Source organism: Mesocricetus auratus, unplaced genomic scaffold (genome assembly GCF_017639785.1).
Source record: "Mesocricetus auratus isolate SY011 unplaced genomic scaffold, BCM_Maur_2.0 Super-Scaffold_100003, whole genome shotgun sequence".
In the NCBI taxonomy this organism is placed as follows: domain Eukaryota; kingdom Metazoa; phylum Chordata; class Mammalia; order Rodentia; family Cricetidae; genus Mesocricetus; species Mesocricetus auratus.
In genome coordinates this window covers 20,961,576-20,977,334 of record NW_024429188.1, presented here as the reverse complement: position 1 = coordinate 20,977,334, position 15,759 = coordinate 20,961,576, and the positions used below count along the sequence as shown (strand labels likewise).

The following is a 15,759-nucleotide window of genomic DNA, read 5'->3' as shown; positions in this document are numbered from 1 at the left end:
TCTAGGAATGGCCTCCTCTCAGATGTAGTAATTCTAGAATCAAGGAATAGGGTGCAGAGGGGGTGAAGCAGTCTCATATTGACTACGGGTCATTTCTTCTCACGCTGCTAGCCTCGAAAGGGCTGGAACCACATAGAGCATGTTGTCATTGAGCCTGCAGTACTAGCTGTCAGTGTAAGGCACACAGTAACAAATGTCTGGAGAAAAGAGAGACTTGGAAAGGCTTACCGATTGATGGGCATCAGGGGCAGCTACCAGTTTCTCTTCTTGGGGCTTGGTCCAAGTCTTACTACTAGGGAGCCATATGGTTATCTGTTGTAGGAAGATAACAGCATACTTTCTGCTTCACAGGGTTATAGAGACAGATCAAATAGAAGTGCTGAGTGCTTTGGGAAGCAAACAGCATCACATTAACAAAGCTGTGTCAGCTAAGGTATGACTCTGACGAAGGCATTTTCTTTTGGCTTTATCCAGTCCTCCCTTTCAAGCCCCGATATCTTTGACTCCCCAAGTCCCGAAGAAGATAAAGAGGAACACATTTCGCTTGCGCAAAGAGGACTAGACGTGTCAAGGAAGACATCCAAGACTGTTACCATATCCCAAGTGAGTGAGTGGCCAGGGTGAGGTGTCCCTGCCCTTCCATGCATGTACTAACAATGGGTTAGAAACCAAACAAGATAAACAGACAGTGGGGATGGATGCTTGTCATTCTTTAGTGACAGTGGCTACTGTAGTCATCAGAATCCCTTAGACAGGTTGTATAATCCCTGAGCTGTGCATTCAAAGAGTGTTTGTTTTGTTTTGCAGTTTCTCTTGTAGTCTCCACTCTTTATAATGTCACGTGTACATTTGCCAAAAAGCCCTGGCACTTCTGCCACCTGTTCAACTTAAAAAGTTATGGAGTATCTTGACAGGCTATATTTAATGCTGTGCTCAGTGTTCACAGACCTTGTCTTTCATATTCAAAACTGGCAATAACATTGTTGGAGGATTTTTTAAATTTTTATACTTACCATGGTCTCTTAAAGAAAAGTTGGCTTGGATTCATGCTCCAGAGGAAATTTATAGTTTAAAGCATTTTAATTTCGCTCCATGCCCAGAGAATGGTAAAGCTGATTTAAATGATTTGTTTTTGAGAAATGAAGAAAACGTTGTGCTGGTGAACACCCACACCTGCTGGGGAGGTGAGGTAGGAGGAATTACTTGATTCAGGAGTTTGAGACCAGCCTGGATAGCATCATGAGCACTCCCCCTCTCGAGAAAGCGAGAGACACATGCCCACGGGGATTGGAGGGAAAGAGACAGAGAGACCACTGAGGCAGAGAAGGGGGTGGGGAGCAGAAGCGAGTCAGTGGAAGAACACTTGCCTAGCATGTGCAAGGCCCTGGGTAAGATTCCCAGCACAAAAGGACACCAGTTCGCTGCTGTGTGCAGCTGTGAAGAGTAAACATCCTATACATACTCAGATCTTCTTAGAAATAAATGAAGACTTTAAAATTCCATCTTCTTGTTCTAAGAAAATCATCAAGTAGGATTGTTTTCTTGGAACATTAGCAGCATTTTAATGTCTAGAAGCACAAAACAGTAGTCATTTGAAGCAGGCATTAGCACAAAGAAATTGAAGGTTGGAATGGATTTTCCTCACAGATTCGAGAGTTTGCATTGCGGATTTTCTTGAAAATCTGATACAGTAAGCAAAACCTGATCCCGTAAGACAGATCAATTTAAATTACCCACAAAGCCAAGGCATTCTTCCTTTTCAGAGGATTCTATTTACTGAAATTGGATTTAAACTTTTTTTTTTAAGTTTTCTGGTGTCAATAGACATAACTTTAGTTTCCTGGTCTCTGGCATCCCAGGGATGTCTCTACAGTGACACCTACTGGCCAATAGTGGTTTTTCATGTTTCTGGTCTGCACAGCTCTATCCCATTCGTCTACTTCAGTTCCTTGGAATGGTCAGATTATATATTTCACTCTTTCAGTAAATTCCACTTGAACTAATTTGATCAAGGAGTGTGGTGACCTAGACTATGTGAGGGCCTGAAAAAAATACTTGTTAGCTTCAGTGGGCTGGAAACAGCAGAAGAACTATTGATCTAACTGTATCTGGAAGTCGTCAGTGTTATGGGCACTGGTGGGTCTTGAGAGAGAGATGAGAGAGAGGACTGGAAATGGGATAAGGCATGAAGCCTGAGATTTATAATAGAGTCAACAAAGAAAGCAAGAGGAGGGCACAGGTCTTCAGATTCCATCAGCCATAGACACCGTTCTGGACTGAGGATCCAATTGGTAAAGGGGGAGCTAAATTCTAGTTATGCTGATGATTAGATCCAAGACTCAGGGAGTTTTCCCTATAGGTCTCAGTTTCCTGCTTGGTACAATGTGTGGGCAAGCTGATCACTGTTTACATTGTAGAGCTGATGTCCAGGGTGCAATCCCAGTTCTGTAAATGTCAGTTCCTCTCTCCTCGTACTATGACTCCTCCTAACAGCAAAGCCCGGGCTGGCGAAGTGCTCTCCCTGGCAACACAAAGTGCTTTTCCTCAATGGTAACTTGGCAGAGAAAAGGCGAACAGAGAGACTGGGAATGATGGCCCATCTGCTTCTGGCACACTCTGCCCAGTCTCTGCCTCTAGCACAGCCTGAATCCAGACTCAACCCCCTTGCTTCCATGCCAGCGGAACCCCTCCTTAGCATCTTCCCTGGGATGTCCGGCTGAGCGCCTGCTGCTGTAGGAAATCCCATGGTTGCTGCGCCAAGCTTCACCAGCAGCCTCAGCTTCCACTCTGCCACTCACCCTATCGGCTCCCAAAGTCCTATCCCACTTGTTTGCCTCCTCCTCGCCTGCCCTAGCCACTCGCTTGCCCTTGCTAGTGCTTCTGCTCTGGGTCTACCAGGCACTTGTGCTCCCTCTCTCAAGGCTGCCCCACGGCCTGTGTATTCCCGTCTTCCTTGAACACCTCTCTGTCAGGTCTTTCCCTCTGCTCCATCTTCAGCCTGTCCATCCATAGGCTTCTCCCCTAACATCTCATGCAGCTCAAGGTCTCACTTCTATTCTGTCTCCCCATGAAGCTTCTGCCTGAGTTCACGACCTCTCTCCTCCATCTTCCCTCCACAGCCAAGTTTGTGGACAGGATCCTCATTGTATCAGCCGTATCACTCAGTGCCCATTCCCAAACCGCTCTCTCACCAGTGAGGGGCTCTCCATGCTCACACTGCCAAGTGCGTTCCCTTTTCCTTTCAACCCCCTTGACACGCTTATCCAACCTTTACTTTCCTCTATGGACTGCCCTAAGCCAAGCCCTTCCACTGGTCTCTCTTCACTCGCTCTCCTACTACTTCTTCCCAGTTGTCAAGAGCTCTCCCTTCCTTCTCTTCTTGCCTCATTGATTTAGAACTCTCCAGCTTCCAGCACTGGACATCTTCTGATCTCTCTTATCTATACACCCATGACTTCTACTTCCTTGGGCCCGGCTCCTTATTTTAGTTGTCTGCTCTGATCACTAGGCATACCCTGTCAGTTGTCCGTCAAGTTCCTAAAATTCTAAAACCTAAAATGATTATCTGGGCCTTCCTCCATGAAAGGTGCCACCTCTCCTGTTCTTTCCCTTCATACCTGTGACCCTGTGTTTTGTTGTTAACCCTCTACTCCTCATCTCCTTGACAATGGTAGCCTGATCTATGAGGGCAGAGACTCCATTGACCTTACCCAGTCCCCACCCCAGTACCAGGAGTGATGTCCAATGGCCTTTGTTAGATGTGCCTGCCTTACCCACATCTCTCAAAATAGTCTTCATTCTAGGTCGCCCCCTCAGTTGGATCCTCACTGTTTCTGGCTTGCATGGTATCACACTCTCCACAGTTCTACCTAGTTCCAGGCTTGCCCCCACAGCACTCATGAGCGGGGTACGCAGCCATTTGAACCACCCCCTTCTCTTCCTGCTGCCAGCACTACTTTCTCCTGCTCCCTTTCTCTTAGCCATGATTCCCACTAGGTCTCTAAGCCATTATCTGGGAACCTCCCTCCTCATACAGCTTCTTTCTCCAACAGTCTCCCCGCCCCACTCCGCTCTCACGGAACTACTATCTGCTTGCACCTTCCTTCTGGGAATGCGGCTGCTTTGGTGTGTTTCTGAGGCTCTCTGTGCTTTCTCCCTCTTGTGCTACAGTGTGTATTGCTTTGACTGTCTGCCAGTGCCCCAGTAATTTCGAAGTTCCAAGGGACAGGGAAAATGCCTTGCTTACTTCAGGGTATGTTGGGCCTGACGAGCAGTCTCATACCTCTCGGTGCATAAGAAACCAATCTGGGACCGTCTTGTCTAAAAGAGGATGACATTTAAAATGCAGACAGGTAGCCCTTGAGCAGTGGTCTCTCTGTAGCAAGTTGGCCATGGATGGCTTGTGGGTGAAGGAATGAATGAGTAGAGTATGTGGAGCTAGGTGTGGGGTTGGGTCCTGAAGGTTGATTTGACTCACCAGGACAGGGAGGCAACACTTACAGATCCCAGGCTCTGAAGCCTCTCCACCTTCCCTTTGCACAGGTGTCGGACAACAAGGCATCCCTGCCACCCAAGCCAGGGACCATGGCAGCTGGCAGCAGTGGGCCGGCATCTCTATCTTCAGTGGCATCCTCCCCCATGCCATCCTCTTTGGGAACAGCTGGACACAGAGCCAATTCTCCATCTTTGTTCAGCACGGAAGGAAAAGCAAAGATGGAGCCTGCAGTCAGCAGCCAAGCTGCTGTAGAGGAGCTTAAGACACAAGTCCGCGAGCTGAGGAGCATCATCGAAAGCATGAAGGACCAGCAGAAGTGAGTAGCAGGAACCCTTCACAGCTGCTCTCTACTGGCTAGCCATGGCCTAGTTCTGAAAGCTCGAATCTCACTGTGCCTGAGAGTGGGCTAGGCCTTCACATTGATAGTGGCAGCAGAGCTGGAAGTGGGTATGGACTGCAAGAGGCCTAATTTATACTTAAATTATGGTATTTTAAAAGCATGTCCAGTCTACTATGTGACAAAGAACACAGCGTGGCTATGTGCTATATAGGGATGGATCAGTTACAAGGATGGACAGTCTGAGTAAATGAACTTCACTAGAAAATACATTATTTCCATGTTAACCAGCTTTTTAAAAACCTTTCAAAATTGTGTGTATGTGTGTGCATGCGCGTGTGCGCGTGCTCGAACACACACACACACACACACACACACACACACACACACACACACACACAGAGTAAACAGGCATTTTCCGGAGTTGGTTCTCTCCTTCCACAATGTGAGACTGAACTCAGCTCAGCTCGAACACACACACACACACACACACACACACACACACACACACACACACACACACACACACACAGAGTAAACAGGCATTTTCCGGAGTTGGTTCTCTCCTTCCACAATGTGAGACTGAACTCAGCTCATCAGGCTCAGCAACATCTTCTTAGTTATCTCACCAGCTTTTCATCACTGTTTCAGAATTTGAGAAAATCCACTTTTAAGAAGGGAAGATTCAGGGTCAGAAAGACGTCTCAGAGGTTATGATCACTGACTGCTCTTACAAAGGACCAGGGATTCAGTTCCCAGCACCCACATGGCATCTCACAACTGTCTGTAACTCCAGTTTCAAGGAATCTAATGTCCTTTCCTGGCTTCTATGGTCATCAAACATGTACGTAGTACACACATATACATGCATACAAACACCCCTCCACACACAATAAAAGCAAATTAAAGGCAGAGATTGTTTTGGTTCATGGTTTCAGTTCATGTCAGTTGGGCTTTTGTGCTGAGGCAGCATATCAGGGCAGAGAGCATGTGATGAGGAAAGACTTCCTCACTTCATGTCAGTTGGGAAGCAAAAAAGAGACAACAAGGGAAGGAGTCCCCATAGGGCTTATATATTCCCAGTGACATAAATGCCTTCTACTAGAGTCCTAGAAGTCCACAACCTCCTAATAGTAGCACAGGCTGGAGGTCAGGCTTTTAACCTGTGGATCTTTGTGGGGACATTCAAGAGTCAAACAACAGTAGTACATATGCAAATTCTTTTGATTTTAGTTCCAGTTATGTGTGTGTTGGGGGAGTCAGCATTGTGTACTTGTGTACAGGGCCCACAGAGAGACTGGAGGTGTCTGATCCCCTATGACTGGAGTTACGGGTGGCTTTGAGGCATCCAACATGGGTACTGGAATCTGAACTCACATCTTCTGGCAGAGCGATATACACTTAACCTATGCGCTTCTCTGTAGCCCCATCTATACCCCTAACTTTTCCTCTAGTGTTATAGGGAAAATGGAGCTTATTAATTTAGATGACAGATAAAACAACTGGCTTGTATCAAGGGGCTGTAATACATGAAGAAGATGTAGGGAATCTTTAAACCCAATATTTTTCTGTCAGGAAGATACCCCCATCATGAAACTTGGGAGCATTTCCTCATGCATGCTCACATACATGCTTTCACATCTCTTATCCTTGGGGAGCATTTGAATGGGAAGAAAAGCCTGTGAACAAAAGTAAAATATCCTACGCCAGGGATATCCTTCCTGGGAGGCTGCACTGACTGGGAGGAAGCTGGTAAAGAAAGATTAGCAGTAGGCAGCCCTTTAAAAAGCCGAGGCTCACAAACTACTAATTTAGAGCTCAATTAGCTCTTTCTGGAAGGAATCTTTCTTGAGATACGTCTCAGGGAAACATTTCAGGGGCATTTTGAAAAATGGTCTAGAATTCCCAGGAGGAGAGAACTTTGGCAGAGGGGATAGCATGCAGCTTCCTAGGCAACTGAACAGCCTGGAGGATTATTGTCTCCCTGGGTACCTGGCCACCTTGGTTCAGAAGATGATTGGAGGTGATGATGAGAGGTGTGGCCAATACCCTGCAGCCTGTGGGTGAGGATTCTGGACTGGTAGCACCTGGCACTTGCCTCTCTTCCAAGGGTGGAAGGCCCTGAAGTATTTTGTGGTCAGACACTGCAGAATAGTTGGGTTAAACAAGGCTAATTTCTCCTCTGAAGGACTTTTTGAAGACTAAGTGCCACACACTAGGAGGATAGAGAAGACGGCACATGCAGTTTTGCAAATGCATGTAACCATAGGTCTATCTATGAGTTCTAGGATAAGGGTTCCAAGGAACTAACTTTGAGCAGTGTGGGTCTAAGCAGGTTCTGTTCCACTCCGGCTAGATAGACAGTAAAAGTGGGCTACATCAAATCACTTTCTGACTGGAGGAGATTCAAGTATGTAGAACTGCTTAGATGACATTGGAAAGCTTCCCTGGGCCACCCAGGGATTTCCTTAAAGCTCCTGGTTCCTGTATGGCCCTAGAAGCTATAGGTTTGGGTACCCAAAGGACATCTATATTTAAGGAATGCTTGTCCTTTGCCGAGACAATGAATCAATGGTTCCAAGACATCCAGCCTTCTGAACAGAGCCATATTAGGACCTGACTTACCTGGATCCAGGGCTTTGGAACTTTATACTCACTAGGGAGTGGGGGCTGTGCCTGGAAGCTACCCACAACATTGATGACCTGACTTTGTCTCTGAATCCACAGGTAGCTGTGCCTTAAAGCCACAATACTCCCTTCCCCAGCCAACATCTTATTTAATCAGTAACTCAGGATGTCAGGCTCCCATCAAAGACCTGTCTCTCATAGCCTTCCTGAGCTTGGCCTTCCTGCCCAAGATCAGTGAGTCCCCAGCAATCTTCTACCTTGTCCCCTGGTATCACTTTCCCTGTAGTATTCAATTCATGTCTATCCCACTGTCCTCAAATGTGCTCAGCTTTTGGAGACAGGCTCCCCTCCCTACCCCACTTTGAATTTCCCCCAACTGCCCTATCTCCCTTTCTCCTTAGAGACAGATGCCCATTTTCATTAGTTAAAGTCTCAGTGGCTTCCTTAACACCATCTTCTCCAACTGATTTCCTCATCCTAGACCATGGCCCACTTAAGGCCATGCCTGCCAAATTTTTCCTGGGGTTGAACTGCAGCTTTAGGACCTCATTGTCAACTGCTTTCCTAAGCCCTAAGTGGTATCCATCCTCCATACATACATACATATATATATATTTGTATATATATATATATATGGATGTGTAATATGTGTTTAAAAATGTATGTTTAAATAACTATACTGATGAATCATAACTAATTTGTGTCAGGTTATAACTTGTTATAACCAGAGTATCGACAGCAGTGTTAGGACATAGTTTCAAATATGGGGGACCATTTGATATTCATCTGGAGTTGAACAAATGTACTGCCACGGTGTTTGCTGTGATGTTTCTGAAGTCTTCTTTTTCCATTTCACAAATATGCATGTCTAATACCTCAAAACAAAGGGAATGCATATCTTAGACTAGTGAAAGAGCAGAGTCCCAGCTTTGCAAAATTGAGTAGCTTTATTCAACTTTATTATTTCGAGATGGAAAAGGCATTAGGCTGTAACAAGCCCCATGTTAGCCCTTATTCAGACTTAATTTCTATATTGTTAATCACATATTTAAGGTCCAATTAGTACATCTTAAGATAAAGTCAATTTGTAGAATGTTGTGAGAATATATCAGTGACATTATTAAGATAAATTCTATAGAAAATTGAAGTACATATGGAGTGGTAAAAATATCCGCAGTGGGTCTAGGGACATGGCTCAGTAAGAAAGCACTTACCATACAAACATGAGTTCAGGTCTCACGCATCCATGTATAAAACATCCCAGCACTGGGAAGGCAGAGTCAAGAGGATCCCAGGTCTAGCTAGCCAACCAGTCTAGCTGAATCAGAAAACTTTGGATTCGAGTGAGAGACCCTACCTCAAACAATAGGGTGGAAAGAAATTTAAGAAGTCACTTAATATTATCAACTTCTGACCCCTATATGCACACACAAAGACTTGTACATACACACGACCATGAAAAATACATGAACAACAAAGGTATCTACAATAAAATATTCTGTAAATACCTAGTGGTTATAAAAGACAAGTTAGAGGCAAGATTGCACAATATGAGCCTGGGTACTGGAGTCTAGTTATTGGGAAAATCAGGACGCCATTCTATGCCTTAATTTCCCCATTCTTTCCTATTGGGAGAAATAAAGCCTAAGGGCTTGCTAAAGTCATCTCCAGACCTGACATTTGAAGGCTACGTGGTTTGGTGGTTCCCTCCCAAATAACAGCACAGTACAAAGAAAGTGTGTTTGGGGGTGGTGAGATGGTTCAGTTGGTAAAGGGGCTTGCCACTACCTGTTTTAGTTAGCTTTCTATTGCTGTAATAAAGACCATGACAAAATCTAACTTAGGAGGGAAGGTTTACTTGGCTTATAGTTTATGATAATCATAGTAAGTCAAGGTAGGAACCTGGAGTCCAGAACTAAGCAGAAACCCTGGTGGAGTGTTGCCTAAGGGCTTGCTCCCCATAACTTGCTCATCCTGCTTTCCTGTACAGCCCAGAACCCATGTGACAGGAATAGCACCATGCACAGTGGACTGGGCTCTCCCACATCGATCATTAATCAAAAACACTCCACAGACTTGCCTAGAGACCAATCTAGTGGTGGCATTTTCTCAATTGAAGTTCTTTCTTTGCAGATGTCCCTGGCTTGTGTCAGACTTGCAAAAACTTAACCAGCATGCTACCCAACAATGCAAGTGGAAAGAGAAAAGAAAACTAGCTCCACAAACGTTGTTCTCTGACCTCTGCACAATGTAGAATGCATGTTCCCTGCCCCCATCCTGCACACATGCAACTGCACATGTACACACACACACACACACACACACACACACACACACACACACACACACACCCTGGGGGAATTAAAAAAAGAAGAAATTATGTTTGGTCCATACTTTCTTTGTAAAAAGGCCAGATGGATTTCATAGGGATATTAGATTTTCTTACCTCTCATTCAGAAACTCTGGGCTTTGATTTGATTCCATTGGCATTTGCTTTTCAGACGTGAGATTAAGCAGTTACTGTCCGAGCTGGATGAAGAAAAGAAAATCCGACTTCGGTTGCAGGTGAGTCCATGAGGCCTAGGTTCAGTTGGGAATGGAAGCAAACTCAGGGCTTCTAGTTGAAAAGAAATGATTGTTGTTGGGCATGATGATGCATGCTTTTAATCCCAGCATTGTGGAGGTTGAGGAAGGAGGATCACAAGTTCCAGACAAGCCTGGGCTATACAGTGAGTCCCATGGGCAACCTGAGCTACCAAGTGAGATCCTGTCTCAGGATCACATAGTCTTATATTCTGTCCTTACCTGAGTTCCAAAAGCTCTTGGGGAAGGAAGAGAAGAATCAACATACTCCTAGCTGGGCTTCTAGTTTGGAGTTTATTTTAAACATATCATCTGTAAAATATTCCCTCCAGTTTATAGGATGATGATATAGGTAGGATATCTCATCATACTAAGTATGTGAGGACATGGCATACAGGAAGCTCTGTTGTTAGCCACAGACCTCCACAATGGTGTTTCATTTAAACTCTTTACTTCTCCCCAGTGGCCTTGTTAATCCTTCTGTGACATCTGAGCTCTGTCCCCCTCTAGCTGCTGATTCACCTCTGCCCTGATGACTGGAGGAGATCTTGTGAGGGATTATTCCAAATGACCAAAGACTGACTTTTATTGTCCATTCAGTTTGGGCACATACTACTTCGGAAAGAATGGGAATTGCTAACCCTCCTGTTGGGAGTGCTTACACCTACCCGTTGGGATCACTCTCAGATGGTCTTGATTGCCTGCTCCACCCTCTGGCCAGGAATCTAGAGTCATTGCTGCTTTTGAATGACTTTGGAGCCTATGACCCTGGGAACGATGAGGCACACTATTTGTCAGGGTACCATATACCGTACAGGAGTGCCTGTTTTTAGGTATACATTGTTTCTGGCATTCTTACCAATTCTTCATTCATATGTCAGTTTACCCATTTCATCATTAAAAGTGTCAGCTTGGGTCTTTTCTTTATATTGATGAGTGTGATTATCTTTCAGTTGCTCTAAATGCAGCCACTTCATGATGCCTGTGTTTTGCTGCTTTTTCCCCCTTTGTAGATGGAAGTGAATGACATAAAGAAAGCTCTTCAATCAAAATGAATACTTGATAATTGAGATGTTACATTACTCACCCTGAGTCCGAGACTCAAATTTTCTGCCCCAGCCAAAATCATCTTGTGCCAAAAGATTAAAGGTTTGCCTCAACATGTCCCTGTTTTAACAATTAGCACAAAAGTCTTGATAGCACAACACAAATTCCATCCAAGAGGAGACCCTTTCCCATGGTGTTGTCCTGGGTCTGGCAGTGGCTGTGATTTATAGCCAATTGTGCTAAAGGCTTTTCTACCTTGAGATCTCCTGCGAAATGAAAACTCAGGCAGTTTAGTCCATAGTACTATTTTGATGATATTTTCCATTAATAAAATGTAATTTCAGATTATTCGTTTACAGGCTTTATAATTTTATGATTTTTTTAAAAAATCGTGTTTTGTCACAGATGCCCCTACTGTTTGTGCTAGCCTAGTCCAAAGCAAGTGTCTTGCTCACTTGCTGCAGGTGGACTGAATGCCACCTGGCTTTGTATGCCCCTTTAGGATTCTATTACATATGCAATTTGAGGTCCAACCCTTCCCTCTCCTTGCCAGCCGACCCCAGCACTAAGAGAAATTTTAGCTTACGTATGATGGTATATTTACAAAAAGAGAAAGAGAAAATCTGGTATTTGCAATGATCTGTGCCTTCTTTCTACCACCCTCTTGATTGGAGCTTTTGTGATGCAGCTACCATGATTTCAAATAAAGAAATTTTACAAAAACAAAACAAAATACAACAGCAACAATCAAAACAAAACAACAAAAACCCAGCCACTTATCCTTGTCCACTAGAGGCCGCTGTCTTCGCAGCTTCTCTCACCATAGCCAAAGGTCCTAAGAGGAGACAGCTGGAAAGTCTGGCCTGCTCTTTGGTACCAGCTGCGACTTTTCAGTTTCTCCTACTTTGAGGTTGTTCATGAAACTAGAAATGTCATTCCAGCTTGATTGTTTTATCATCAGCCAAGTTAAACTGCTTCCTGCCTTTTACACCTGTTGCGTGAACAGAATATGCATTATTAAAGCAAAAATAAATAAAAATAAAATGCAAATGAAAACAGGGGGGGAGTTGGATTATTTCCTGCACTGGGTTATGTGTGTGTGTGTTATTGTTTAAACTGTATTCACAGTGTCATTTGCCTTGCGCACTTGTAACCCCCTTCTGAGATCCAGGAGAACAGGAGGAGGGTCTTGTGGAAATGTAGCTATTGGATCTTTCCTGCACTTATGAATTGCTTTTTCTTTCCCAATGAAACTGATGTTTGCTTGTCTGCTTTATCTTTATAGTACACGAACAGTTCAGCCTTAGACTATGTAACTGTTTTCTCATCCTTAGCTGAAAATGGGGGGCATCCTGTACTGCAAGACTGTTGATGGGGTAGAGGTGGAAGGGTGGTCCCTTAATGGCCCCCAAATATGTTTGATGTGTTTCTAAACTGCTGCTTTGTCTATTTCCTGCATTTTATAGTGAAATTACTAAACATTAATAGGTCTTCACTACCACAAAGAATGAAAATTGATGACACAGAAGGAATGATGCAAACGCCTCACATTATTCATTATTGAAAGTATAACAAATAAATGTCTCTTCTTTTTCTTCCTGTCTCCCTCCCCATGCCTTGTTCTCACTTGCATACTTGTCCTTTCTGCTCGAGGCTATCACTTGCCTCCATGTATTTACAGAGTCCTGGTGCCCTGGCCTTCATGGGTGGGGACACAGTTAGGGGAAGGGAATATGTAAAGAAATCATTCTTTATTCCCATGTGTGAATACATTTGCCTTTTCAGCAGCCATGGTCTCAGTGTGCTTGGGGCCAAGAGCAAAGGCTTTCTACAAGTGGTGTGAAGTTTGTGCTAAGCCTTTCTGCATTACACTTGAAGCCTTCAGAGATTTCCTACCACCTATTACAACAGTGAGGACTAAATTCGTGATGTCTGAATTTCTCATTTGTTAGAAAATACCTAATTGATGATATAGGATGTGTATGCAGAGTGAGATCATTAACAATGAAACTGAAAGATTGAAGTATCCTCAGTGGGTGCAGGTAACACGCAATGTAGAGGGCTGATGTCTTCCCATAAGAGAGGCATTGGATTGCTTTTGGGGGGCAGACACAGAGACAGAGACAGAGAGACAGAGAGAAAGTGATTAAAGAGAAATGAGCTGGTATATCCAGCTTCATTAGCATCCCTTGGGTGAACCAGCAAGAAGATTGTGCATCACAGAACTGGATGAGCCACTGCCCAAACAGCCACCATCTTTACTCTTGACCAAATGGACCCATCAAGAATATCGAAAAGCTTGGAATGGTCACTTTTTTGAAAATTAAAATTCCTTTGCATTCAGCATGGACTCAGCCAGGCATCTATGGAGATTATTTTTTTGCTTCATTTTCTAAAGTTGTATTTAGAAAAGTCTTACGTATTGTGCTTTGTAAAAGAAGATGATTAAAATGAAACTTTGTGAAAATATTTTTGTTCAAAGTTGTCATGGTCCAAGAGGAATGATGTCTTGGAACACAAACCCCTTTTCTCTATTTTACACAAATTGATTACTCTGACAGAAATGTCCTAGAAGACTCGAAGTAATCCATTAAAAATCTGTGCCTGTGAATTCCATTTTTTAAATTGTTAGATTTTACATTGCTATTGAAGCATAAAATGCTAGTTAGGTATAAATTCTTTTTTAGTGTAAAAACCATTAAATTATCATTATTGGAATAATTGTGTAAAGCCATTTTTATTTGTACACAGCCCTCAAGGCAGCACATTGAAGTACGTGATCCATTTTCTCCAATAAGAACATCCTGTATCTATCATCACATTTGTCTGTGGTTAGTAATGGTCTGGTTTTATTTCCTTTCACAAGCAGTTCCTTTATGGTAAGACTGCAGGGTGTATAATTCATTGCTCATAGTTGCCATGGTTTGTATAAAAATAATCCCCAGGTTCCATAAAGACTTTTGTATTATAAGCTGAGGTCATCACAGTCATTTTTGCATCAGATTAGGTTTTAGTCCTTTAGTTATTTTTGTACAAACTAATGTCAAGATGTTTCTGCACTAAGAGGGCTTGATGAAAAGCATTTCCCTTTGGTTCTGTACAAATGGGAACTGGAACAAAACAACACATTTGTGAGTGACAGGGTGTTCAGCATGGATGAATGTAACATCTGACAGAGGGAAGGTTGGGTGCTCAGAACTTGGCTGACTGACAGAGATGCTGTTCCTAAACCTAGCTTGGCATGGCCTAGGCAAAGAAACCTTTCTCATTCAGAAATAAATGTCAGTCATATAAAGACTGATAAGGAAGATCAAGTCCCTTAAGGAGATGAGCCATACCCACCTACCATGCCAAGTTCTGTCCCTAGCTCACAAGGATTTGTTTCCAAGCCATAGATTTGAGGTGGCTCCTGGACTGAATGACCACCCAAGGTGAAGGTGCAACTCCCTGAAAGGTTTTCATTTGTCTTTTGCTTTTAATAACACAAACCATTCTTTATTTTCTTTTTTTTTACGAGACAGGGTTTCTCTGTATTGTTTTGGAGGCTGTCGGTCCAGCCCAGCCTCAAACTCACAGAGATCCGCCTGCCTCTGCCTCCCGAGTGCTGGGATTAAAGGCGTGCGCCACCACCGCCCGGCAATACAGACCATTCTTAGTAACAGCTATAGTCATGTATGCTCACTTGTGAATTTGGTATTCACAGCAATGGATATTTATTATTTACTTTTAGACAAGATCTCCCCCAAACATGCAACAGTTGGAAGCCACCATGCACAGTGAGTAGTATTTCAATCATTCTGGAACTGTTTTCCATGGTACCAGAATTTATCAAATAACAAATTCACAATGTACGGTGGCTTCAATGGCAGCCTTTTACCAGATACTTTCACCTTCTTTGATAATCATGAACAAGGTGAACTCAAGTTCTTATATTCATCTTAATTATTAACTCTCAGACTACACATTACATATGTAAACATATTTATGTGTACGGGTAGCAGGATGCTTCAGAGGGTTAGGAGGCCTGAGGAGCAGGAAAGCTCATGTAAAGTCTCTGTTGAGAGACTTGTTAGTCGCAGATCTGAGAGTGAAATTGCGCAGTTTAGTAGAAGAGTAGGAACAAGTTCATACAGGGGTAGAAGAGTAGGAACAAGTTCATACAGAGGACTTGGCAGGTGGACGGACAGCATGTCCAGATGGACAAACAGGATGGGAAGATGGCAGCAGAATCAGGCTGTGTCAACAGCAAGGACGGAGCCCAGCTGAAGCCCCTGTGACAGTTAAGGGTTCTCTCTGTGGGCCCTTGATGCATACAGTCAAATGACAAGGTGGTGGAAACCACCACCTTTGTAGTGCTAGATGTCCACCCCTTTATATAGTTACACCTTTCACTTGGTCTAGTGACTCCCTTAAGTTCTTGAGCATAGTGTGATTCTAATGTTTATGCGCCCCTACAGTCTCAATTCATCCCCAATAAATGTAAAGGGTGGCACCCTTTATACTCCCAGGAGTAAGTCATTTATCAGTCTCTGCTATGTGGGTGATGCCACACAGATGGTGCTGTTCAAATAGTCCCTCCAGGTGCACAGTCATCTTCTACCATCAGAGTGGAATCTCTCAAGGCAAGGCACAGTCCCCCCTCAAAAAAACAGTTTTGTAAAATATGGAG

General features: G+C 43.8%; 1 protein-coding gene across 11 annotated transcripts in view; it reads left to right on the top strand.

The window, feature by feature from the left end:
• Sh3kbp1 (SH3 domain containing kinase binding protein 1) overlaps positions 1 to 13,559 on the top strand; it is a 340,190-nt gene extending 326,631 nt beyond the window's left edge. For 7 of the 11 annotated variants that reach the window (XM_040744124.1, XM_040744126.1, XM_040744130.1 and 4 more), the window contains 4 exons: positions 475 to 603; positions 4,543 to 4,811; positions 9,962 to 10,025; positions 11,057 to 13,559. In XM_040744124.1, the coding sequence (XP_040600058.1) occupies positions 475 to 603; positions 4,543 to 4,811; positions 9,962 to 10,025; positions 11,057 to 11,098 (504 nt within the window). In that variant the 3' untranslated portion in view covers positions 11,099 to 13,559. The remainder of the gene's footprint in view (positions 1 to 474; positions 604 to 4,542; positions 4,812 to 9,961; positions 10,026 to 11,056) is intronic. The other 4 variants (XM_040744131.1, XM_040744132.1, XM_040744127.1 and 1 more) reach the window with 1 other exon arrangement.
• Positions 13,560 to 15,759: the final 2,200 nt, after the last annotated feature.